The 25408-nt window shown below is 48.2% G+C and overlaps 1 protein-coding gene across 1 annotated transcript in view; it reads left to right on the top strand.

Annotated features, from left to right (window-relative positions):
* SLIT3 (slit guidance ligand 3) overlaps positions 1-25408 on the top strand; it is a 587735-nt gene that overhangs the window by 526381 nt on the left and 35946 nt on the right. Inside the window, exons 21-27 of the mRNA XM_070569056.1 lie at positions 3078-3146; positions 4866-4937; positions 5563-5634; positions 13671-13742; positions 15465-15628; positions 17661-17785; positions 24073-24170. Coding sequence (XP_070425157.1) covers positions 3078-3146; positions 4866-4937; positions 5563-5634; positions 13671-13742; positions 15465-15628; positions 17661-17785; positions 24073-24170 — 672 coding nt within the window. The remainder of the gene's footprint in view (positions 1-3077; positions 3147-4865; positions 4938-5562; positions 5635-13670; positions 13743-15464; positions 15629-17660; positions 17786-24072; positions 24171-25408) is intronic.

Consider the following 25408-nt stretch of genomic DNA (forward strand, 5'->3'; position numbering starts at 1 on the left):
AGATCTTAAAGTCAAGAAACCGAGAAGGGCTTGAGATGGAGCAAATAGAACGAAAAAGGGGATGGTGTGTGCTGAAAACTGGAGAAGAGATGTGTGCATTCTTGTAGGCTGTGGTGAAGGCTGACTCTTTATCCCAGGAGAAACACGGGGGCCGAGGACGAATTTTAAGCAGGAGAGTGGCATGATCTGAGTCTCACTTTAGACGTAGTGCTCAGGAAGAAGGCTAGAGGATAGAGAGCAAGGGGATCGCTATTTATCTTTCAGTAGCCATGTGTATTATTGGATGGAGATACGTATATGCATGTGTATATATATATGTATGTATGCGTATCTCTCTCTATATATGTGCGCATATATATATATTCAAAATTTATTGAGCACTTGAGTGCCAGGCGCTGCTCCAAGAGCTTTCCACAGCAATTCTCATTTTATCCTCATAATCACTTCAAGGTGGTGATTATTGTTAAGTCCCATTTTACAGATGATGAAACACAAGCTCAGAGAGGTTAAGTAAGTTGCCTAAGGTCACCCAGCTGTTAGCTAATGGAGCCAGGATGGGAGCCTTGACTACGTGATTCCTGAGCTGTTCCCATATCACTCCAGGCCCCTGGTGGAAAATCCTGGCCTGGAGAGGGGGCTCCTGGAAGGCAGCTGTCCTCCCTCTCTTTCACTATTCAGCAGGTCCAAGAGTTCTTCGTGGGGCACCTGTCAGCACCACAAAGCTTGGAACGGGAATCGGGGACACCCATTCACCGAGCTCTGTGTGGATTTTCATGCAAGGCAGACATGGCCTCATGCGCTTGCGCTGGGGCTGAAACAGAGCATTTAAATGCAGGTCAGCACAAAGGTTGACCAGCTAGAAATGCTTGGGTAGTTCTGAGGCTGGCGGGGCAAGAGTGCAGCCTTCTGAAAGGGTCCCTCTGGGGCCTTGGCTGCAGGCTACAGGCAACTTTGGAGTTCAGCGTGTGCATGAAGGGCTTCCTACAAAGAGAGCTTTCCCGCACAAGCGCATCTGCATTTCTGAAGTGAGTCTTTTGATTCCACGTCTTCTGAGCTGCGATGCCAGGTCGCCAGGGACACTCTGCACTTAGAGCCGCTCCCTCGCTGCTCCCGCCCAGCTCTGCGGTGCCAAGTGCAGCTCTGCCGGGGAGTTCTGAGGTTTTCATCACACAGATGAAGTTTCCTGAGCATCTACTGTTGCCAGCTAGTGTCCTGGGCTGCTGTAGGGAGCAAAACAGACATGGTCCTGCCCCGTTAGTCACAGAATCCCACCAAAGATGTCACGACGGGGTTAAATGTTGTGAAGAAAGTGTACTGAAAGCTTTGGAGCCTGTGCTGTCCCCAGTGGGTGTGGGAGACAGTATGAGGGAAGCGATGCTTGAGCTGAGATCTGAGCATCTGTGGGAGTTAACTAGGCAAGGAGGGAGAAACAGATTAGCATGTGCAAAGACCTGCCCCCACCCTGAGAGGAGCATGGGGCATTTGGGGACAAGTAGGTTTAGTGGAACTGGAACCCGAGGTCAAGGGAGAGTTTGCTGTAAGATGAGCTGGAGAGGGAAGCAGGGACTGTGATGGTTTATTTCGTGTGTCAGCTCAGCCAGGCTGTGGTGCCTGGTTGATTTGGGCACACACCAGCTAGATGTTGCCGTGAAGGTATTTTGTAGATGCAGTTAACTTCTACTTTTTAAGTAAACAAGTTTACCGTCCCTAACATGGAGGTGGGCCTCATATAATCAGTTGATGGCCTTAAGAACAAAAAATGGGTTTCCTGGAGAAGAGGAAATTCTGCCTCAAGACTGTAACATGGAAAATCCTGCTTGAGTCTCCAGCTTGCCAGCCTGTCCTACAGATTTCAGACTTTCCAGCTCCACGATGGCATGAGCCAATTCCTTAAAATAAATATTCTGTCTACAGATAGATATATATATATATAGATATATATATATATCTATATATATAGATATATGTATAATCTCCTATTGGTCTGTTCCTCTGGGGAACCCTGGCTGATGATACAGGACAGACCACAGAAGGCTTTGCAGGATTTGGGCAGGAGTTGGGTAGCCCTTCTCTGACAAGCAATGGAAGCCAGCGAAGGATTTTAAGCAGGGAGAGAGGCTAATCCTATCAGCATAGCACCGATCAGAGACAGGCTGGAACCCAAGGGAGCTGGCTCAGTGGGCCCAGAGGCTCCAGAAGCATCTGTGGCATGTTGCTCATCCTCCAGGGCCCTGAACCACCTGTCTCAGATGAGGATGCTGTCTGCATCCTTGAATCCCAGTGGTCCTTTACGCATTTATTCAACAAATAATCCATGCATTACAAACACACGCATTTATAGAGCACAGCCTGCCCTTCAGATGGGCTTAGGCCGGGCACAGGGCCTTCCTCGAGACCACTGTAGGGTTTTGTGTTTTTAATCCAGTGTCCTATGAACAGCCCTTCTTTGCATTTATTCATTCAGTCAACAAATATGTGATGCCCTACTATGGGACACTCAACACTGAATTGAGGTTCTTAAGAGGAGTTATGGCTCAGCTCTCCCATCACCCTTGGTAGCTAAGTAGAGACCATATGGGATTGTGCTAAGAGTACAGTCAGAAAGACCTGGGTTCGAGTCCTAGCTCAGCCACTCACTTGCTGTGTGACCTTGGGCAAGTGTTCTAACATCTCTAAACTTCTGTTTCCTCAACTGTGAATTCCTGCCCCAAAAGGGTATTGCGAGGGCCAGGTACAAAGTGGGCGCTTTATTTCTTCAACAAATATTTATTGAACACCTACTGTGTGGCAGGTCTGTACACAGTCTTAGGGGACTAGACAACACTGGCCAATTTTAGACAAGAGCCCTGTCATCATAAAGCTTATCAGTCCAGTGGAGAAAAACGTCATTAGTTAAATAACCATGCAAATAAATATCAAATAACAAATGTAATATGTACTTTGAAGGGGAGAAAAAGGAACTATGAGAGCATAAAACAGGGGCCCGCCCTAGCCTGGAAAGTCACGGGTGGTGTCTCAGAAAATGACAGTGTGTGCAGTGTCTCCTTGCCAGGTGTCACTCTTCACCTCTCTTTCAGGTACCTGGAAGGAAACCACTTAACAGCCGTGCCCAAGGAGCTGTCCGCCCTCAGACACCTGACACTTATGTAAGGAGCCGGGCATTGGGTGGGACGTTCCATTTTCTTTCCTGGGGGAGCTTGGGAACCGGATGTGGCGGGTGAAGGACAGTGCTGCAGGCTTTGTGGCATTTCTGCTCTGTTCTCTGTGGGTGGAGCAGGGAGAGGCGGTGGGAGGAACGGGCCAGCCTGAACTACGTGCAGAAATACCCAGAGCCTGGCATCACTGACCGTCCATGTCACCTTCCTCTTTGTTTGGGGGGAGGTGGGTGAGCCTCTGACCTTCCGGGACCAAATCAAATTCCTGAGAGCCCTCAGTCTCCAGTTTCTTACAAGGTGTGGCTGCACTTAGGTTTGCCAAAAACCGTAAGTGGGCATTTCTCCTTCCTCCTTCTTTAGCTACCCAGAAAATATTCTAAGTAGAGGGTTCAAATTGAGGTCTCTCCAGTTGGTAGCTTCTACTGCCTCCAAGTCTGCCCAGACCCAGGAAAACCCCCGAATGAGGAGCAGGGCTGCTGTCAGCTTTGTCCCCGGGCAGCCTCACTGCCTTGCCAAGATGGGACCCCGGAGGGTGCAAAATAATTCCTTGGGCGAGTGGTCATGGAAAGATGCCCCTGTCTGCTTAGGGGGCAGGGAGCCGGTCCACAAGGGGAAAATGAGAGTTCTTTCAGAATGAAACAGTGTTGCCCTTGGGAGAGGGGGAGGTGCACTGAAGAAAGGTGGAAGAAAGCCATTTGGTGCCTTATTCAGCCGGGCTTCCTAGATACCCCAAAACCAGCCTCTAGATGAGTGTTTCTAAACCTCGGTACTATGGACATTTGGGACCAGATAATTCTTGGTTGTGGGAGCTGTCGTGGACATTATGGGATGTTTAGCAGCATCCCTGGCCTCTACCCACTAGATGCCAGTAGCACCCCTCTCCCAGTAGTGACAACCAAAAGTGTCTACAGACATTGTCCAATGTCACTAGGGAGCAAAGCGCCCCTCACTGAGGACCACTGCTCTAGAGCACAGGTTCTCAACTTCAGCTGATGTTTGTTTATTTGTTTGCTTTTTGAATACTGATGCTCAAGCCCACCTTAGACCAATTAAGTCAGAATCTGATTTATAAATCAGAATAGGACTAAAAGCTCTCCAAGTGATTCTAATGTGTAGCTACCATTGAAGACCACTGCTCTGGATATTTATCCCTGAGGAGAAGCTGGAGGTTGTAGCTGGCAGACAACTACACCCCAAGAAACCTCATTCCACCTAAGAAAGAGTCTTTTAAGATGGAGTAAATGAATGTCAGAAGAGAGGGAGAGCGGAGGGACAGTGAAAGGAAGAATTGATCAGGAAAAAGAAGTAGTACTAGAATCAGCAAAGATTGTTATCTTGTGTGTTCTGTTTTGCTAGTGAAATGAAGTGGATGGATAGACATGTAATTGAATGATTGAATAGCTGAGTGAATGGATGAATGAATGAACAATTGCTTGAATGATTGATTGAATAAATCTTGGATGAAAAAATGAACATTTGGATGAATGAGTAGATAGGTGGATAGGTGGGTAGATGGATAGATGGATGGATGGATGGATGGGTGGGTGGGTGGATGGATGGGTGGATGGATGGATGAGAAGATGGATGGATGGGTGGGTGGGTAGATAGATGGATGGATGGATGGATGGAAGGCATGGGTGAAAGTTGGGAATGACCCCATTCAGATGCAACTAACAGTAAAATGTGACCCTTCTGTTTTACTTTTCCTAGTGACCTGAGCAACAACAGCATTGGCGTGCTGACCAATTATACCTTCAGTAACATGTCTCACCTCTCCACCCTGTGAGTACAGTGAGGTGCTGTGTTTAGCAGGAGCTTGGCATTAAGTGGCCTGTGGCCGTCCTTTGCCCCCTTCCCCTTAGGCCTAGGTTCTCTGCTCTAGTGATCCACATGGCTGTGGCTGCCCCTGCAATAGGGCAGACCTTAATCATCAGAAGGAAATAAAGTAGGTCAGAACTCTACTGTCTGGGCAGTTAGAGAGGAACTGGCACCTAATTACTTCTGAAGAAGGGCCTCTTTGGAATACCTTCTGTGATTTGTGAATTTTCCTTCCCAGTGGAGGGTTTCCCTACACAATTATATTTTGCTCAGACCCCTTTATTTCCCATTTGCTCTGCACGTTGTGAGCACTCACCATTTTGACAGTAGAGGGAGGTGATGGCAAAGCTGGTTAGGGAGCCAGCCTGCTATGGAACATGGGAGGAACTGGGAAAAGGAAGCCAGGGAGTTTTCTGAAGTGGTGGGAGATGTTTCTCTTCCCTCTATTGTGAGGATGCTTTTTGTCAATATATTAAAATTGGGAAGATAAAGAAACCGTTTGCATTGACTGGTCCACAGTGTGGACAATGTGCCCATGAGTAGCTGAGAATAGGAACAGCCAACAGGACATGTGTGTCCTTTTCCACAGCATCCTGAGCTACAACCGGCTACGATGCATCCCCATCCACGCCTTCAATGGGCTGCGGTCCCTCCGAGTGCTGTGAGTACCCCAGAGCCCTGGCTCTGACTTACACTTCACTGGGAATCGTATAACAGCAGGAAGAGCACTCCTCTTCCCCACCTTCCTTTGCTCAAGCCCCCTCCACCCCCTTACATCCCTCCCCACCCAGCTTCCTTATTCACTCAATGGGGCGGAAAGAGCATATGCTTTAGAGTTAGCCATTCCCGGTTCCAGCCCATGACCACTTGTGGAACCTTGAGCAAATCACCCTTCTGAGTTTCTACTTGTTTACATGTAAAATGGGATCAATAGCACCACCCTTGTGAGGATTAGGATATGAGGTTATCTTCTGCACCTTAGCAGAGCACAGCGTGTGGCTCGTAGCCACTATTTTGATGATCATTATTTCACAGTTGGTCCCTCTGGCTTCAGAAGGGTGATGTTAACATGGTGAACCTCTGCAAGGAAACCAAGCTCATAGAGCAGAGATCACGCGCTGGAAGCCCAGGCGGCCAGTCCAGCTCACTGACAGCCATAGGTTAGCAATTGTAGAGTTGGCTCATAGAGCATCTTTTTAAAAAAACAAAGTTTTAATAAGCTGCCAACATTTAAATGTCAGGAGGTTTCTCATACAAATCCTGATTTCTACACTCTCTTGGAAAATGGCGAGACCTGGCCATTCCAGGGCTCCCCTCTGCATTCCTGCACGGCTGAGCAGCCCTGCCCCTCTGGACAGGGTCATGCAGTCTGCAGCCTCCACACCGGGCCTTTGCTTGTCAGCTTATGACACCTGTCTAGCCCTGTCCTACACATTTGTGGGGGGCAGCCCACCAAGGCAAGTGAGCTCTGAGCAAAGGCAAGATGGCCGTGGAGTGCACCTGCTGTCCAAGCACAGCTCTGCCCCTCCCTAGCTGTGTGTCTTGTCATCCATCAAGTCAGAGGATAATGGTAATGGCCTCACAGGATCTTACGAGGATTAAATGATAACATACATAAAGCAGTTGGCCCAGCTATGGTCCGTGGTAAACACTTTATAAATATTCACTTGTTATTTCTGTTCCCACGTCAGAGCTTGCAAGAGCAGGAATGGCCCCTCATTGCTGCCCCCAACCCCAGGCCCAATTGTCACCTGAGTTTTGTGCTTTCCCATCTTGCACCTATTTTGTTGGCAAAGGAGGACCTTTGAATGGTATTCTCATGAGAAGAGAGATGCCAGACACTCTGCCCCCAAACCTATCAACTTCTTGCCTTTCTAGCCCATTATTACTATAATAGTATAACCATATTTTTGTGGGGCTTTTCATGGCCATTCCTTCATATAACTCTTTGCATCAGTGCTGTGAGGTTGAGAGGATTGTGCCCATTTTAAAGATGGAAAAATTGAGGCCCAGATTGGTAAAGTAAGTGACCTAAGGTCCAGCAGTCAGGGGGTTGCAGAATCCAGCCTCCTGACTCAGAGCCCCCGGACCTTTCCCAGGACCCAGTAACAACTGGCAAACAGCACCCAACAAGCAGGTCCATTTGGGAGCCTCCAGGCTGATGTGATTTATTGAGACCCACAAAACACCGGTGTCAGCGACAACTCTCGCCACATGTCATCTGTGCTGTTATTAAAAATCAATTCTCTAGGGGCAAAGAAGTGCCCGCGCTGACAGTGTGCAATCTGTTATTGTCACTTATTTATTATCCACCTTCTCTGGGGAGTTTGAGAATGGAAACATCAGCAGAACCATTTTCTTGTTTCCAGTTGAACACAACAGGAGATGGGCTTGTCTCATTGACCGGGGCTGAGGCTGGACCTGCTCCCCCTCCCGCCATCCCCCTCAACTCTGACCTATTGTCTCCCAGCCCAGTCTTCCAGGTTTCTTCAGGGGCTTGCTGCCAGGGAGTGGGACCTGCCGATTTTAATGTGATCTGTGTGCATGTGTTCATAATTAGAGTAGTTCTGGTTGGGGCAACTCAACACATGAAAGAGAGAGAATGCTTTCCTGTCCGTCTGTCTGTCTAGCAGGGTGGTGGGGTGAACATCACCAGGGCCTTCTCCTTTCTCAGCACCTCATTTGTCCCACTCCGGGACCACCACTACCATTAGTTCATCAGAAGTACACACGAACATACCACATGCTTGTGCTGTTTCTGGAATCAAGAATTAGTAGGTTTTTTAGCATCATCATTTTAGAATCTTGGGATCTCGCAGATAAAAAAAGGGTCTTCAAGGCCCTCTTTCCAGCCATCTACCTCAGTGGGGAGCAGCATTTTCTGCACAAGGGCCAATTCAGGAAAAATAAAAATGTTTATGGGCTACATTTCTTTTATGATATTTGTATCCTATCTCCCAGTAATTGTACATCTAGGAATTTATGCTAAAGAATAATCCAAAATGAGGGAAAGGTTCTCTACCTTAAGATCTTGGTTGCACTGTTATTTTTAACCTAAATTTTAAATATTACCTACAGTGCCGCACTGGGGAAATATTTAAGGAAAGCATGAAGCAAGCAGTCAGTAAAGCGCAATTATTAAGAGAGGTAAAGATGAAAACTGGATAGCAGTGTGGGAAAGTGTTTACCACATAGCATTGCAGGGAAAAATACACCTAACTGCTTCATATGTTACAATTATGACTTGTTAACATTTATACCTATGAAGAAGGACGATAACGGAACATGGACAGATGAAAAAAATCACTGATAGCTAACTGTTAATGTAAAGGCATTTCTGTAATAAATGAAGGCAAAGTTAAAGATGAATGAAGATAGTATCATATTTATAATTTAGGGAGGTGGAAAAAAATAGGTATTTTGAAATCAGGAATTGCAATATCTGAAACTACCATTGAGCATTTTTATATTTTCTCATTCCTAAAGGATTTTATTATTTTGATTAAAATTTCAGAAATGATCAGAGGCCCAGGGATGCTGACAGTTTGGGGTGGGGAGGAGAATGAACATGAGGTCAGCCACAGACAAAGGCCAAAGAGTGATCTGGACAGCAGGAAGACAGACCTGACATTTAGGAGAGTGTGTGCGTGTGTGTTTGTGGGTGTGTGTGTCTTTGTGTGAGTCTGTGTCTGTGTGTGTTGGCACGTGGGTATGAACACATTTCAGAGACAGGAGGGTGGTTCAGGGGGTGCTGAGTACAAAACACTGTGAAAGTGTGCTTTTCCTACTTCTCTCCTAATCTAAAAATCACTGGAACACTCTGGTAGACATTCCAGTCCTTCTTCAGGGATCTGTGTGTTCCCTGATCTTTGCCCCACACCGAGCCACATGCCTTGTGTGCGTGTGGTCCCAACTGTCACTCCTCAGCCCCAGCCACCGGAGGGCCACCTGGAATCAGTTAGTGCTGGGAGGGCTATGTCAGCATGTGCTCAAAGGGAGCAAATGGGATTATCATTCATCATCCTTGGTATTTTTAGCTCCTAGTCCCTGCTGTAAGATTGTGCTATATGCACACGAGGCTGTTCATCACTGCTCTACCAATTGCACAGATCCTCCCTACAACCTCCCTGCGAAGGGCTGCATTTGCCCTTTGCTTGATTACCTTCAGAGACCGAGAACTCGCTCCCTTCACAGCCAACCCCATTCCATTTTTGACCAGCTATTGAATATTAGACGATTTTGGTGAGCCCAAAGGTGACTCCTTGTGACCTCCAAAACCATGGTCCTGGTTTGGCCCTTTGGTGCCACCAAAATAAAAAAGTTTAAATTATGAATTTTAGAAATAGAAAGTGAGTCTCAGAAATTAATCTGTCCAGACTACTCACTTATAAGGAGACAGATTCAGAAAGATGTAGCGGCCTGCTCTAGATCATTCACTTATTCATCCTTTCCTGATTGCCTGCTATGAGTTAAATGCTGTGCTAAACACTGGGGTGGGGGTGGAGGGTAGTGGGTGAAACACAGTTCCTGCCCTCAGAGAACTCGTGGTCTAGAGATAGACAAGGAAATAAGCAACTGCAGTACAGGTGATTTCTGTGAGAGCCACAGGAACACAAGTGAGAGGCGTATGACCCAATTTTGGCCATCGAAAAGGCTTTCTGAAAAGAAAGAGAGTCATCACCACTGACATTTATTAAGCCTTGACTTTGCACTGCACACTGGGCTCAATTCTTTAGTTCCATTACCATGGTCACTCTTCACATCAGTCCTATGAAGGATATACCGCTATTGTTATCCACACTTCCCAGATGAGCAACAGAGGCTCAGCAGGACTGAGTAGCTTTCCCAAAGTGACACAACCAGTAGAGAGACAAGTTGGATTTGAACCCAATCACATTCTGTGCTCTCGGAATCACTGCTCTTAACCTCTGCTCCCAAGGCTGAGTCTGAGAAGCCAGTGGGAGGTACCTAAGTAGGGATGGCAGTGAAGAACATTCTTGGCAGGGGGAATATAAATTCCCTGGACAGGGCCCTGAAGTCAGGAAGGGCATGTGCATTGAGGGACTCACAAGAAGCTTGCAGATGTGACTGGAATGTGGCTTCTCAAGATGGGAGCAGAAAGAGAGGCTGCAGACCAGCCCTAGGTGGGAACAGAACCAAAACTGGAACGCAGCTCCAAGCCCAGTGTTCTTTCGACCACATTCTAGCCTTCTCCTTCGTAGGTTATCATCTATTTTTATTGCCACCCATTTCAGACTTTTCTTGAAGATTGGAGGAACATGGCCTCTTTGAAGAATAAAATGTTTTTGTCTTTGCCCAGGCAGGCTTCTCATAAGAATTAAAGAGTGGAGTGGAATAAAGGTGATGGGCCCATGGTCACTCTGCCAAACCTCAGTGCGTGTCCCCTGCCATCGTGGAATCCTATCATCGGACTCAGTAGTGCCTTTGAGACGCACAGGCTGCATACCTTCAGGCTTCCACTTGTTGTAGGTGACACTTTGAGAGGATTGGCCCCAAAACATGTCCAAGAACATGGAGGGGAAGGAGTCTTGACAATGCTGGCAATAATCATAGCTCCCATGAGTGGGTAGTTATCATGTGCGGGCCCTGCATTGAGTCCTGCACCATCTGATCCACTTGCATTCTATCTTTTACTCCTCACAACTAGCTTATAAAGCAGGATATTAGATCCTTTCCTGACTAAAGGAAAGAAAATCAGTTCAAACCACCTTAGGCATAAATAGGAATTTATCGATGCAGGTAACTGAAAAATTCAGTAGATAATAGCTCGTAGGGCTGGATATAGGTACTCCAATGGTACTGTCAGAAATGTGTCTCTTTCTGCCTCTTAAAATGAAACTGCTCTGTCCTTGTAGCTCCAGAGAACCCCAGAGATGTCTCTCATTGGCTCACTTAGGTCACATACTCAACCTCAAACCAATCACTGTGACTCCGATGGGCAGACCTGGGCCATAGCTCTGCCCGCAAGGCCACACCCCTCACACTGAGAACTGGGCGGGATGATTCCCCAATGGAGATGGGAGGAACTATTACAGAAAAGAGGAGATTGATGCCAGCCAACCCACACCCCCAAAAGATACCTACTACAAGTAGATACTCAGAACTCCTCCATTTTAGAGATGAGACAAGTGAGGCACAGAAAGATTGGGTCAGTTGTCTTAGCTCACACAGCCAGTGATTATCAGAATAGGGATTGGAACCCAGGCAATCTGACTCCAGACCCTAACCCCCCAGGTCACCTGAGAGGGGCTTAGCTTGTTCAGAAGAGAATTTGCCCACCCCAGCCCACATTTAGGACAAGGACAGTTCCTGCCATCTGTCAGACAAATTGTGAGTGCCTGGGGATTCGGCAACCAAGGTTCAGGCAACCCAGACTGTCACGGATGGTTATGCCCTCATGTCGCTCTGATGACGCCCTCATCTGCATCCGGAAATTCCCAAGTTTGCTTTGACACCTCCTGAAAATCGGGAGGGAAGAGGAGTCCCAGGAGTTCGGAGATTTGAAGATGAGTCATTCTGAGTTCAGAGTTGTTTGCCAGCACCAGCCCTGCGAGGTGTAAAGGAGAAGGAGAGGAAGAGAGGAGGGGTGCTCATCTTTCCTGGGAGGGCGCATTTGTCCCCCTTTCCCAGCAAACTTTAGGATTGTGGTTGGACATGCAAGAGGCCTTCTTTGGGGGCCAAACCAGGAGCAAGAACCTGCAGTGTAGGCAGATTTCTTGAGTGTTGTCCCAGTAAATTACAGCCCCGTTACTCTGCAGTTTATAGAGATCTCAGCGGCTCAGCTCATAATAAATGGGAGCGTGACTCGCAGGAGCCACAGCGCCAAAGCTGCCTTTGGGTCATTTGGTGTTTTTAAATTAGGGCTTCGTGCCTCTCCAGGGGCCCAGGCCTCATTCGGAAATGATTAACAACAGGGCTGGGTGTGTTTGCCAAACAGCAAGCAGCCATGAAGTCATCCAAGTAATAGCCGGCAGGAGCCGGTGTGATTCATAAATAACCACATGAATTAGAGGCGAAGTGATACTGATAAAAGCGTACGGAAGTGCTTCTAGCCGCTTCTTACCCAGGGAGGTGAGAAGATCCCTCTTCCTGCGGTCCTGGGGAGGGGGAAGGAGGAGGAGCTCATGGCGATGAGGATGACAACCTAGAGCGACCAACTGTGGTTGTCCCTGGACCAGAAGCATCACCACCACCTGGGAGCTGGTTAGAAACGCAGCCTCTCAGACCCACTGAATCAGAATCTGTGGGGCTGGGGCTCAGAAATCTGCATGAGCATCAGCTCGCTCTGAGGCTCAGTCAGTTTGGGAGCCATTGTTCTATATTAAGCGTAATTAAGCTCATGTCTGTATTTCAGCTGAAAGCCCAGGGCAGGCCAGCATCGGCTAAAAGGAAAACAAAGGAGCAGACTCATTAGTTATTCTTCTTACACCTCCACAGTCACTCGCCCTTTGTTTTACTAGGGCTCCCTCCACAGCACAGGGGACAGTGTCCAACAGTCACTAAAGAAGTCCTTGAGTATCTTTGAATTTCACCCACCTTGCCTTTCACAGGCCAGACCCAAAGTGAGTCATCCATTTGGGGATTTTTCTGTATGCAGTTGGTGATTAATCCTTCAATGGAAGATATAATCCATGAATTGTGGATTTGCTCCTCTTGTTCCTTGAGCAGCAGAACAATGCTCATTCAGTTTTTTTCACGCTCCTATTCTCCAGGCATTTATTGAAAGCTCAGTATATGCCACCACTCTGCAAGCGAGAATAGCTCCCAACTACCGCGCCACAGGGTGGAGAGAGGTATGATTAATACCAAGCCAGTCGCCTGGCCCCATGAACAGACTGATGCACACAACTGCCAGACCTGTACTCATGGCTGACACCCAACCCTTTCCTATAAAGATGAGCGTCCGGCTCCAGGGAACCTCCCCAGGAGCTGAGGTGCACTCCCACCCTCCATCACTGAGCTGGGAGTCATAGCATTTCTTAATCCCCCTAAAGTCTCTCTACATGAAGATGAAGGGAGCAAATTTGTTTATCGATACCAGACCCTTCCACAGATATTAATAACGGTTAATCATTTAGTACTTAGAAAATGCTAGATTCTACGTGGATTAATGCACCCACAATCACCTTCTGTGGCAAATCTATTACTTTCCTTCCCATTTTCCCGTAGGAGACCGAGACACAGAGAGTGTAAGTAACTTTGCTCACAGTCACACAGCTGGTAAGTGGCAGAGTCAGGGTTTGAATGGAAGCAGCCTGGTTCCAGGACTTACAATCTCCACCACAGTTCTTCACATTCTCTCTCTAAGGCCTCCATTAGGTAGACAGATCTCTCCATGGTTCAGGTACAAGAATGGAGGCCCAGACAAGAAAAGTAACTTACCCACTGTTCCACAGCTAAAAGAGACTGCTTTCTGATTCCATCCCACGCTTGTCCGATTCAAAAGTCCTTTCTCTTCTTTCCGAAACCCTCTCCCCCCCCCCGACATCCCTGTTGCTGAGCTGGGTGTGGAAACTTCTACGCACCTGCCTGGAAGGAGATGGTGCCTGCTGCTGCTAGCAGTGGGGCTCCGAGCGAAACTGAAGGGGGACTGGGCCAGCCTGGGACACCAAGAGAGTGTCCTAAGTTCAGAGCTGTCACTGGGTGTTAACCTTCTGACCTGTGCTTCTACTTCAGCACCCTCCATGGCAACGACATTTCCAGCGTTCCCGAAGGCTCCTTCAATGACCTGACCTCTCTGTCCCATCTGTAAGTAGCGTCTCCCCAGTGTGCACCCACTCAAAGCGGAAAACTGTTATAGTGCAGCGATAATGTTGTCACTGCTCACATTTCAGTGTATGTTCTTTCCCCATGCCTAGAGTATGTTTTACCAAAATGTACCCACATTGTGTTCTCTGCTTCCAACACCCTCAAAGGCATCGTGAATTATGTAAACAATGTAAATATTTAATAAGAGGAACTAACATAAAACTCTTACTATATGCTAAACGCTTTAGGTGAATTATCCCAGTTATTTCTTATAGCAAGAAGGCATTTTTATCCCCTTATTACACATGATGAAACAAAGTGAGATAGGCTAAAGAATCTGTCCAAGGGTCGCACAGCGAGTAGGTGGCAGAGCTCTGGTTCAAATCCAGGGCTGCCTGACTCCAACACACATATTCTTTACCACTCTGCTCTCTGCATCAGCCATTGCCCCCCACCATGTACACAGGGGAAACTGAGGCCCACAGAGACTAGGCATTACCTACCTCATACCTCTGCCAATGAAAATTTTTGAGGTTGTGTACCTACTTTCTGTATTCTTAATTATTTTCACACTGTATATATAGTTCAATACTGATATATTATGTATGCATATTATAAAACATTCACAAAATAGAAGTGTTAAAGGATATGATAAAAATAAACAGAAGTTCTAGGGTTTTCTTCCTGGACACCACTTTGCGGATGTCTGTGCCAGACCGTGTCATCCCCTCCCCTCATTTTCAAGCTGAGTGGTGCAGGGGAGAAAAAACTTCCTTCTCCCCTCCTAGGTTCTGTGGCCAGCCTAAGAATTAGACACACAGAAGACAGATTAACAGCGGGAGAGCATACAAATTTACTTAGTATTTTTATGTGTGCATGGGAGTCTTCAAAAGGAAAACAAAGACTCAAAGAAGCCATTGGGCCCCAAGGCTTTTATACCTTTTTACACAAAGAATGATAAATTGTGGGGATATGACATGACTAAGGGGCTTGCGCCAAGGGCAGTAAATTGTGGGACAGTGACTAGGAAATAAATGGGGGAAACTGATGGAAGATCAGGGTTACTTTAGTAGGTTTGCTTGTACAAGTCCACTTCAACATCAACTCCCCATCGCTGGTGATAAGAATGTTCTTTTCCTGGTGCAGAGAGAGCATCTTTCTCACAGGAAATACGATCTGCTTTTAGGTAGCAAGGGAGAAGTCAGAGAGCCCTTCCTGCACCTGCCGTTTCTCAAGTGCCTTCAGCACAAAATAGCCAGTATTCCAAAGTGGCATATTTGGGGTGGCGTGTTCTGAACCCCTTGAGGGGCCTGAAGCTGTTTCTCAGGTAGCTAGGTATCAAAACCTTCTCTGCAGAGTATGTCCTCCAATAGACCCTTCATTAGGGCAAGAAGCCAGATGATCAGAAGGCCAGATGCCCTGAAAGCTTCCTAGAGGGACTGGGATTAGAGTTGAGTTGAGGATTGAATCTTAGCAGAGTAGGTGAGAGCAAAGCCTCAGAGGTGGGAGGGGCTTGAGTGGGGTTGAAACATCTGCAGGCATTGGAGATCCAGTCTGGAGTCATTGAATTTGCCCCAGTGGAAACTGCTTCTCCACTAGTCCTCATGTCAGACACCCCCAGTCTAGCCAAAGTCTGAAAATTCTGCTTTTCCAGAGGGCCAAAGGTATGGAGCCTGTGGGCCAAGCTGGGCGGGGGACCCTGACTCCTGCTCTGCCTTCTAGGGCTCTGGGAACCAACCCACTCCACTGTGACTGCAGTCTGCGTTGGCTGTCAGAGTGGGTAAAGGCGGGCTACAAGGAGCCTGGCATCGCCCGCTGCAGTAGCCCCGAGCCCATGGCCGACAGACTTCTGCTCACCACCCCTACCCATCGATTCCAGTGCAAAGGTAAGTGCTGACCCACCCCTCCACCCTTCCCTGCCCCTGGCGGGGCCTGCTCTGTCTCCAACAGCCTGTCAGAGCTGGGTATCTCAACAGATGTGACTTCCGAAACCAATGCCCCGTCTCTTCCACCGGTCACACAGAGAGACTCAGATGCTGAAATTGATGTGGAGCTGCATCCAAGGGTCCATTTGTCCTTCCCTCCTCTAAGTCTCTCTGCTGGCATTTCTACATATTCCCCTCTGACTTCTTTCTCTATGTATTTTTGCATAGTTGGAAAAATCTTTAACCTGCTTTTTTTACCCAACATTCTCAGAGCATAAGCGTTTTCCCATTTTGCTACAGCCATCTTTTGGCACATGAGATTTTGATTGACTGCATGATTACAATGATAACAACAAACTACTACTGAGTTCTTATTATACGGAAGGCATTATGTTAAGCACTTTTTCATATATTATTTCATTTAATTCTCACTTTCCATGTATTAATGTGTTTAATTCCCCAACATCTCTATAGGGTGGACTTTAATATTACCCTTATTTTAAAAACTGAGAAAACTGAGGCTTACCGAGGTTAAAAGATCACAGTTAGGAGGATTCCCGGTCTTTCTGATTCCAGAGCGCATGGTCTTGACCACCCTGCTGTAATATTCCACCATAACTTTTTTAACTGGTTCCTGGTTTTGAACTTTTAGAGTATTTCCATTTTTTTTCTTACCACTGACGCGTAAAGGTCTTTCTCTATTTAAAATTATGTCCTTAGATAAGAGGCAGAGAACAGAAATCACTGAGCCAAAGTATATCATCATTAAGGTCTTTACACGCTTTGCCAAGTTGATTTCCAAAATGGGTTATGACCAGTTTACGTTCCCAAGAGCAGCATTTGAGTGCATTTTTCACCAGACTCTTGCATTATTTTATAATCATTGCTAATTCAATAGGTAAAAAATTGTATCTCCTTATATCTTGTCTGTCTTTGGTTACTGGGGAAACTGAATTTTTTTCCAAAACCGTATTACACATTTGTCTGTTAACGTCCTTTGCTCATCTCTTAGTTCCTCAATGTTTATTTTGATTTACAGATATTCGTTACTCTCTAAAACGTCGTTGTGTTCCTGGGACGCATAGCCTCCCTGGGACAGATAGTGTCCCTGTTCCTATGTGAAGCCAGGGTTGAGCCAGCTGGTACAGACTCTTAGTCAGGCCATTCTAGTCACCCCACCCACAAATGGTCAGACTCACCCTGGGGTCAGTCTCAACCCAATCTCCAAATTGATGACCGTTATCTCAGGATCATTTAAAGTCCTGACGTTAAGGAGGGCCTGTTGATCCAGACTTTGTCAAAGCTGGCCGCAGCAGCAGCTCACAGCCCCCTTTGTAAAGCTCTGTGCAGGGACCATCACCTCACTTCCTCCAGCCGTTACAAGCTGAAGAGAGCAGGACACAGTCGAAACTGTCATGGATGCGAAGTGTACCTGATAGAGTTTGCCATCCATCGTCAGCATCATTGCTGTGTCTTCTGCAGCTGTTTCTTACTTCCTCGTGCCAATTCAAGAGTTCTGCAAGGAGGACTTCCTGTGTATCCCTTTGGCTCAGGCACTGTGCCCTCCCTAGCCTGGCATAGACTATTCCATGGGGAGGGGTGTTTGGGGGCGGAGGAATGGGATGTCCAAATGGAACTTGGGCCCAGAGCTTCCGGAACATAAAAAGATACACAAGAGGTTTCTGATTACGATGCATTGTTTGCAGATTAGCACCAAAATCGGATCAGACTAATTACAGTAATTGATTTGACTGCAGAAGTGCTTCTGAATGATGTCCCACTGTGATTTTTTCCTCACCGGACAATGGCTGAATTAATGGGACTCTAGCTGGACTGGATGTGTTGGCTGGGGAGCACCAGCTGCCCTCTGTGCAGGGAGATGGGGAGAGGCTGGCAGCTGGCTGAGGAAGGGGCCAGAGCAGAGGGGAAGGGAGGTGTGACAGTGAGCGCACTTGGGGACTTGCCATAAACATTCTGTGGTTTTGCTGTCCAGGGCCAGTGGACATCAACATTGTGGCCAAGTGCAATGCCTGCCTCTCCAGCCCATGCAAGAACAATGGGACGTGCAGCCAGGATCCCGTGGAGCTGTACCACTGCGCCTGCCCCTATGGCTACAAGGTATGGCAGGAGGCCCCACCCCCCACCGTTCATGGCCCAGTGGCGGCACTGTGCCCTGCTGACCCTCCCTTCTCCAAGGACAGTGGTTAACTCCACAGGTCACCCCAAAAGGGCATTTGCCAGCACTACTCCTGTTCTCCCCAGAGCTGGTGGGGGCTGCCCAGTTGCATCATGCTCATGCCAATCACAGAGGACCCCATACAGTCTTGACAATGACATTCTGAGATAAGGAGGAAATGTAATATTTGTATTTTCTTTGTTAAACATGGGGAAATTTAGTCTCAGAGACTTACAGTGCTTCCAAGAAGAGGCGTCCTTTGAACCTGCCATCTTGCCTGCCCTTTCGAGGGGATTTCCAGATCCTCCTCTAACTCCCCAACCCTGTGCTCAGGACGGCCAGCCCTGAAAGTGCTGGTTCCAGCTTGAGGAGGATACAGGGATGGGGGATTCAAAGGCCTAGGGGCTGCCAAACCAACCCACACTGTTGACAGGCTCAGGGCAGCCAGCAAGGGGATGGAGATCCTGGTTCTCCATCTGTCCTCCCCAGAAGCCTAGGCTAATTCCAGAACAATCCTTCCCTCCTTTCTTCTCACCCAGCATCATCCAGAACACATTATCTTGCCTCCCTACTAACATCTATAGAGTATGAACTAAGTGCCAGGCACTCCGCTTGGCATTTTATCCACCTTTTCTTTTCAAACACACTCTTTGAGGAAGGACTCGTTAATTCCCATTTTATAGAGGTGGAAACTGAGCCTCAGACTGTTGAAAGGGCTTGACTCAATGTCCCAAAGCTTGTAAGCAGTAGGGTTGGGGTAGGACCCTGCCTTTTCCCCTGGAGGGTTTCCTAGATAGCTGAGCCCCTCGCTGTGCCTCACTGGGGTCAGCAAAGCGGTGACTGGGTCCTCTTCCTCAGGACCCTCACGGCTTCCCAGATTTCAGCCTCCCCAGGGCACCCATCTGAAAGCGCTGAGCAAGCTGAGACAGCCTCACAGCCCATCGAATGCACACACCTGGTACAGGCTGAGTGGGAGAGAGCTGGCATCCCCAGGTCTCTGGTCCCCATGGAGATTTGTGTGTGTAGTGATGAGCTTGAGGGGCAGGCTCACTCTGGGAGACAGGCCTCCCTGGTGGCTTTCTCAGCTACAGACAGTGTCAGAGTGCCATCTATGGGCCTGAGACATGAGAACCAAACGATTCCCTTTGAAGACAGCCTTGCCCCAGGCAGCCACCCCCAGGGCCTCAAACTCCCTGGAGTCCTACACCCATGCACCCTGAACACTCACACATGCATGCACGCATGCGCACACACACAACTATTGTAGGGGAAGAATAGAAATTTAGCAGACACCCTCAAGAGGCCTGGATCCTCAAACTCCCTTGTATTAATTCAGTGGAGAAAACTCAGGCTATGGAATTACAGAGAGGCAGGTGTGGATGCAAGCTTTGTCATTTACTAGCTTGGTGGCAATGGCCAGTGGCTCCACCTCTGGCTTCCCATCTGTAAACTAGCACCTGTCTCACAGGTTTGCTGTGAGAATCAAATGTACAATAATACATGCAATGCACCTAGGACAGTACCCCACATTCAGTAAGCACTCAATACGCTGCCTTTTACCTTCACCCTTGCATGCTGGCCCTCAATAGTGGGATGTAGAATGGACCATTGGTAGCAGGTGGTATGTGGCTGTTTCACCAGGGATTGTCAGTCTCTTGACACTGTGAACTGCCAAGGACTATCATTTGCTCTCCTAGAATGTGAGGTGTGTGTATAACATCCCCAATTTCATACATATATAGTTATCTTTTTAAGCATCAACTATCAGCCGGACAACTGGACCTCACGCGTTTATTCCCTCCTCTGATTTTTATAATCACCTTATGAGGTGGATAGCACCATCACTATTTTAAAGATAACCACTTTACGTTCTGAGTCGCACCTCTCTCTCTTTAAAATTGACCTGAGTCTGAAAGTCATGGAGGTGAGTTTGAAGCCCCAGGCTTCTTCCAACTACACTTGATGACACTATGACACTGGCCTGGCCATGAGTGTCAGAGCAAAGAGTGCATCCTCAGGGCTCCTGCAGGATAACACCACTTGTTTGGACTTTGCTCACAAGATTCTGAGCATCTTCTGGATTTCAGAAGAATTAGAACAGAGATTTTGACCTTGAGGAAGCTGTAGGGCCCAGACAGGTCTAGGGTACATTGATGATGATGATGATGCTTGTGGTGGTGATGATGATGGTGATGATGGTGATGGTGATAATGGTGATGATGATGCCTATGACAACAACAGTAATATTATCAGCTAGCATTTGTTGAGTGCCTACTATGTACTGAGAGTGAACTAAACAAGATAGATGCATTATCTTGCATACTCCTCATCAAGGCCCTAGGAGGCAAGTCTTAAAATGACCCTCATTTTACAGTTGAGGAAACTGGGGATAGTAGGTGAGAGAGTTGGGATTCAAAGCTCAAAACTAACTGATTCCAGAACGCATGATCTTGGCCACTGCATTCACTGCCCATTGGCAAGCACCATGATTGCAGGGGCTGTGGGTGAGGGTCCCTGGCCATTTAGGACCTATTTGAATCTCCAGGACAGGGAAAAGTGGGGGGGGGGGGGGTGGAAAGAACACCAAGCAGGACCCTCTGGAGCCTGTTCCTACCTGACTGCATGACCTTGGACAGCTCCTGCTCTCCTCCCACCTCAGGTTGCTCAGCTGTCAAATGCAGCAGGTTGAACTGGAGGGTCCTTTGATTGTGGTTGTATCACACCTTCTGTCTTGCATTTCTTCATGCTGCTTTCCTTTATTTCTGGGTGAAGCCCACCCAAGCAGAACTACTAAGGTTGTACTTCTATGTGAGTTGCTAAGTCAACAGCAACCTCCAGATGCCCACAAAACCAAGCTCAAAGTCCAGGCATTTACCTAGCTATTTCCAGATACCTCAATTCTTCCATTGACTAATCGAGTGACCTTGGGAAGCCACAATATTCCAAAAAAAGCATAGCAGCCATTATTTTAAGGTTTAGTAGCAGCTACTGTTAACCTACTATAATGCCAGGCCTTTGTGAAGCAGTTTAAGTATATTATCTCATTTAACACTCTTAATCATCCTCTGAAATAAGTTGTATTATCCTCTTTTGGTAAATGAGGAAACTGAGGTTCAGAAAGATCGAATAACTTACCAAAACTCCCAGACTAAGTTGCACATGTGCTGAGCCCAGAACTCAGCCCTCTCTTGCAGGAAAGTCTGTGCTCAACCACTCCACTACTAACTGATTCTTGTTAGCCTCACTTTTCCTCCCAGTAAATGGGAATAACCATACTCACCTGCAGAGCTGTCGTAAGGGTCCAAGGCGTCACGTATGTACTGTGCCTGCCTCAGTGCCAGGATTCAGGAGACACTTGACAAAGGAAACCTGTTTCACCACTATTCTAAGGTTTGGGGAAATAATGTATATATTGTGGCTGATTCTTTTCCAGCCATTTAGCTTTATGCACCTATGTTCAGGGTCTCATAACAGTACTTCTCACACTTTAATGTGCATGAGAATCATCTGGAGATCTTATTAAAATGCAGGTTTGGATTCATTAGATCTGAGATCAGGCCCAAGATTGTGCATTTTTAACAAGCTCCCAGGGGATGCCAATGCTACCAGTCCGAGGACCACACTTTGAGTAATAAGGTCTTAGAGCAGCCCTCCCACCTCCATCTCAGAAAGAGGTTTCCAATGGGGGTAGCTGATTTCAAGCTCCTTTAAAGGAAGCTAGAAGCCCCAGCTATGTCCTGCGCACACACATGCACACGGGGTTTGGGAGGGGTGGAAGATCACCAAGAAGCATCTCAAATCTAGTGGATTTGAGCAAAATGAGGGTGAAAAGAGTTGAATTGAGCTAATTAGCCAGCCATTGACAATAGTAATTATTTCTCAAGGACATGTAATTGACAGAAATCCCCACCTCCAGGCCCAATTACCATATTATATCAAGTGCTAGGCTCTGCTGCCTCGATTTCTGTGCTCAGCATAAGAGGCTAGAGGGGACACCACCAACTCCACCCCCACCTCCACCCCTGCCCCCAGGGGAGGAGTCCCTGGCACTGGAGAGTTCCCCAGAGCAGAGAGGATGGGCCAGGCAGGGGCCAGGGGGGCCTGCCTTGACCTGCTCAAGGTTCTCCTGTCCTGCTCTTCATGGCCCATTCCTCCACAACACGTGCACACGCAGACACACACGCTCACTCCTGGACTGTTCTGCACCAACCGAAAACCTGAAAAAGTCTTTTAATCACCCAACATTCAGCCCTACCTCAGACCCCAATAATCATCATGATCATTATCTGAATATCTCTTAACCATGGAGCTACTGTTATGTGCCAGGCGCCTTGTATGTGTGTGATTTCTAACATTCATTAACTCCACAGGGTAGGTATTATTATTCCCATTTTACAGATGATGAAAACAAGGCTCAGAGAGAACCAGTGATTTCCTTAAGGCACATGGCAGCCGGACTAGAATGAGCACTCAGGTCTGCCTGACTCCGGAGCCTGTGTTCTGAGAGGGAGTAAGTGGCCCAGCACAGAGGTCTCCCGCGCCGGCTTTGGGCTGGATGTCTGGGTTCAGCTGCTGCCTGTTCACTTACTGCTGTGCGGTCTTAGACATATTACCTCGCTCTCCAAGTCTGCCTTCCCTATCTGTAAAAATGGGGGTAACAACAACCATACCGATCTCATAGGGTTGTTGTGAACATGACATGTGATCGTGAGTATAACACACTTAGCATGAGGCCTAGAATAGAAAATGTGCTCAGTAAATGTGAGTGGGAATGAGCGTTCAGTTTTCATTCCACACGCTGACTTTCTGAGAGGGATCCCATGTTGCTCTGGTTTAGGATAAGCCCAGATCCCGCCCCAAACTGCATTCTCCTTCTCCCCTGCAAGGAACCTCTGACGGGCCCTTTAGCTGTGACGGGGCGTGTTGAGAACCAGATGTCACGGCCGTGCCTGCCCGCTGCTGGAGACTGAGCCCGAGGCGTCCGCGTTGGAGCCAGTCGGAAACAGGCAGTCCACAGTGGAGTCCTGGGCCCCGTTGGCAGTGACATCCCAGCCAGGAAGCCCAGTCCCCCTCCATCACAGGCACTGGTGGCAGCAGAGGGGAAAGAGGATTTTCCCAGGCAGATGGCGAGCAGGTGGTGTGGCGGTGGGAGGGCTCCCGTGATCACCCCCGCCTGGCAGGGTGCCCACACCAAGCCCACAGCCCAGAAACAAACACAGCAGACACCTCCCCAGACCCTACAGGTCCTCCAAGGGACTGCTTGCTAAGACTTGGGTGCAGCACTGGGCCATGGGTCCCCGGGGAGAAGCTGGAGCCAGAGCCAAGCATTGGGCTGTTCCCTAGGACACGGGTTTTAATGTCCACAGTCTCTGCCTTGGGTTCCCTCCTCAGTGCCTCTGCCCTCCCTGTTCCTTCTGCCTGACATGTTCTTCCTCCCTGAACACAGTTGGCTCCTTCTCAGCTCCAACATTCCCTTCAGAAGGGCCTGCTCCAAAGGAATCCCACTCCACCCGAGGCTCTCAGTCACAGGGGTTCACAATCTGGCCTAACATTAGAATCACCTGCAGAACTTTAGAATAAATACCAACACCTGGGCCCATGTCCAGGCCAATCAAAGACGAATCTCTGGGGGTTGTCACTTTATAGGGCTTAGGTTCGTTGACCACACTTCAGCCTTAGTCCACCCTACTCAAGTTGTGGATTGTCTTTAAGCCTCAGTGAGGCTAATCATAATATCATCTACTAGCATTTGTAGAATGCCTACTACGTGCTAGATGTGTTACGTAATGTTAAGCATTTCCTTATACGAGAGGTCTGGTTTGATTCTCTTAACAACTCTATGAGCTAGGCTTGGAGAAGTTATAAGGCTTGTATAAGGTCAAGGTCAGCCAACCAGGAGGAGATGAAGCTGGAATGCGAAACCAGGTTTTCCTGTATCCAAAGTCCAAAGCAGTTTAGGATAGAGAGAAGGGTGTGAATTCTGGGAGCAGCAAAGCTGGGGCTCAAACACCTGAGTTCTCGGCATTCCTCCCCTCCTCACTATGGAGTGACCAAAGGTGCGGGCTCCCTATGACTTTCTCCGAGCCACACAGCAGGCTGCTCCCAGGACCTCCTTGTGGCCATCTCCCTGGCCTATTCCAGAGGATGCTGGGAACTCGCAGGGCTCTCCTGTTCATGGCAGCCATTGCAAGCTTCCCTCACTAGCGCTTCTCCCTCTTTTGCTCCTCAGGGCAAAGACTGCACCGTGCCCATCAACACCTGCATCCAGAACCCCTGTCAGCACGGAGGCACCTGCCACCTGAGCGAGGGCCACAAGGATGGGTTCAGGTAACAGCTCACCCCTGGCCCTTCCCTCCCCCTGGAGGCAGACTCTCGGGGCGGGATGACGAAACATAGCTGCTCACTGAGGGCCTGCTGGGTGCCCACACTGTGCCAGCCCTTTAAGTGAATGGTCTCAAGGCTCTCCACGGCCTGTGAGGAGCTACTGTTATCCCTGTTATACAGATAAAGAAATTGGGGCATCAAAGGGATAAATCCTCTGCCCACATTTGCACTTAGTAAACACTGGTCCAGGGCTTTGAATTCGGGGAGTCTGTCCCCTGTAGAGCCAGGAGGATTCCAAGGGAGGCTACAGTTACGGGCTAATGTCAGAGAAAGATGAGACAATGGCTCCAAAACCTGCCAGCCTAGGATTTCTACCACTCTTTTCTGTGTTATAAAAAACAGTAATGGGTGACATTGATTACATGCTCCAGATGAACCAGGCACTAACTCATCATGTATTATCTCATTTAAATCCTCACAATGACCCTATCTAGTACAGGTCGGTACTATCCCCATTTAACAGATGAAGAAACTGAGGCACAAAGATTGATTTGCTCTAGGTCACATAAGCTGACACTTGTCCCTGGGTCTTCCAATCCCACCTCCTTCCTCCCTGGCATTAAGAGCTCTGGAAGAAAAAAGGATAGAAGCCACTTAAATCTTCCTCATCCCTGTCCTGGGTGGGCCTTCTAGGCCTCTGCCAAACCTCGGGCCTCCTTCCTGTTTCCCACCCTCCCCAGCTGCCTTCAGGTGCCCAGTTTCCTGGCCCATGGCCTTGGAAAAAGCAGACCTGTGGGAAGTGGCTCATTTGGCAGCCCCACTGAGCCAGTGGGTCAGAGATAAAGGAGGGGGCACCAATGCCAAGCTGTGTGTGGACGTCTTAGAGCTCAGGTTGCAGACAGTTATCAAAGGCACTCGGGCCGAGGGCTGCCATGTGGTCTGTGAAAGAAATCAGGTTCAGGGTTCTCCATTCTCTTCCCTATGGAACTCAGCCCGCCCACGTGTCCACCTGCCAGGCCAGCCCCATCAAACTCTGACTCTTAAAAAGTGAAATTCAAGGCAGAGTTCACTTTCCTGCCTGGAGTCAGCCAAAACACCCACTCCTAGCCTCTCACTGAGAGCAGGGCTGAGGAGAAACCTCTCAGAGGTGGCCACACGGCCTCAGCTAGGAAACACACACACCTCCAAGGTGAAAGCCTGGCTCTGCCCACCCAGCCAAGAGATAGGGGCTGGTGAGAGGG

Source organism: Equus przewalskii, chromosome 13 (assembly GCF_037783145.1).
Source record: "Equus przewalskii isolate Varuska chromosome 13, EquPr2, whole genome shotgun sequence".
NCBI lineage: Eukaryota > Metazoa > Chordata > Mammalia > Perissodactyla > Equidae > Equus > Equus przewalskii.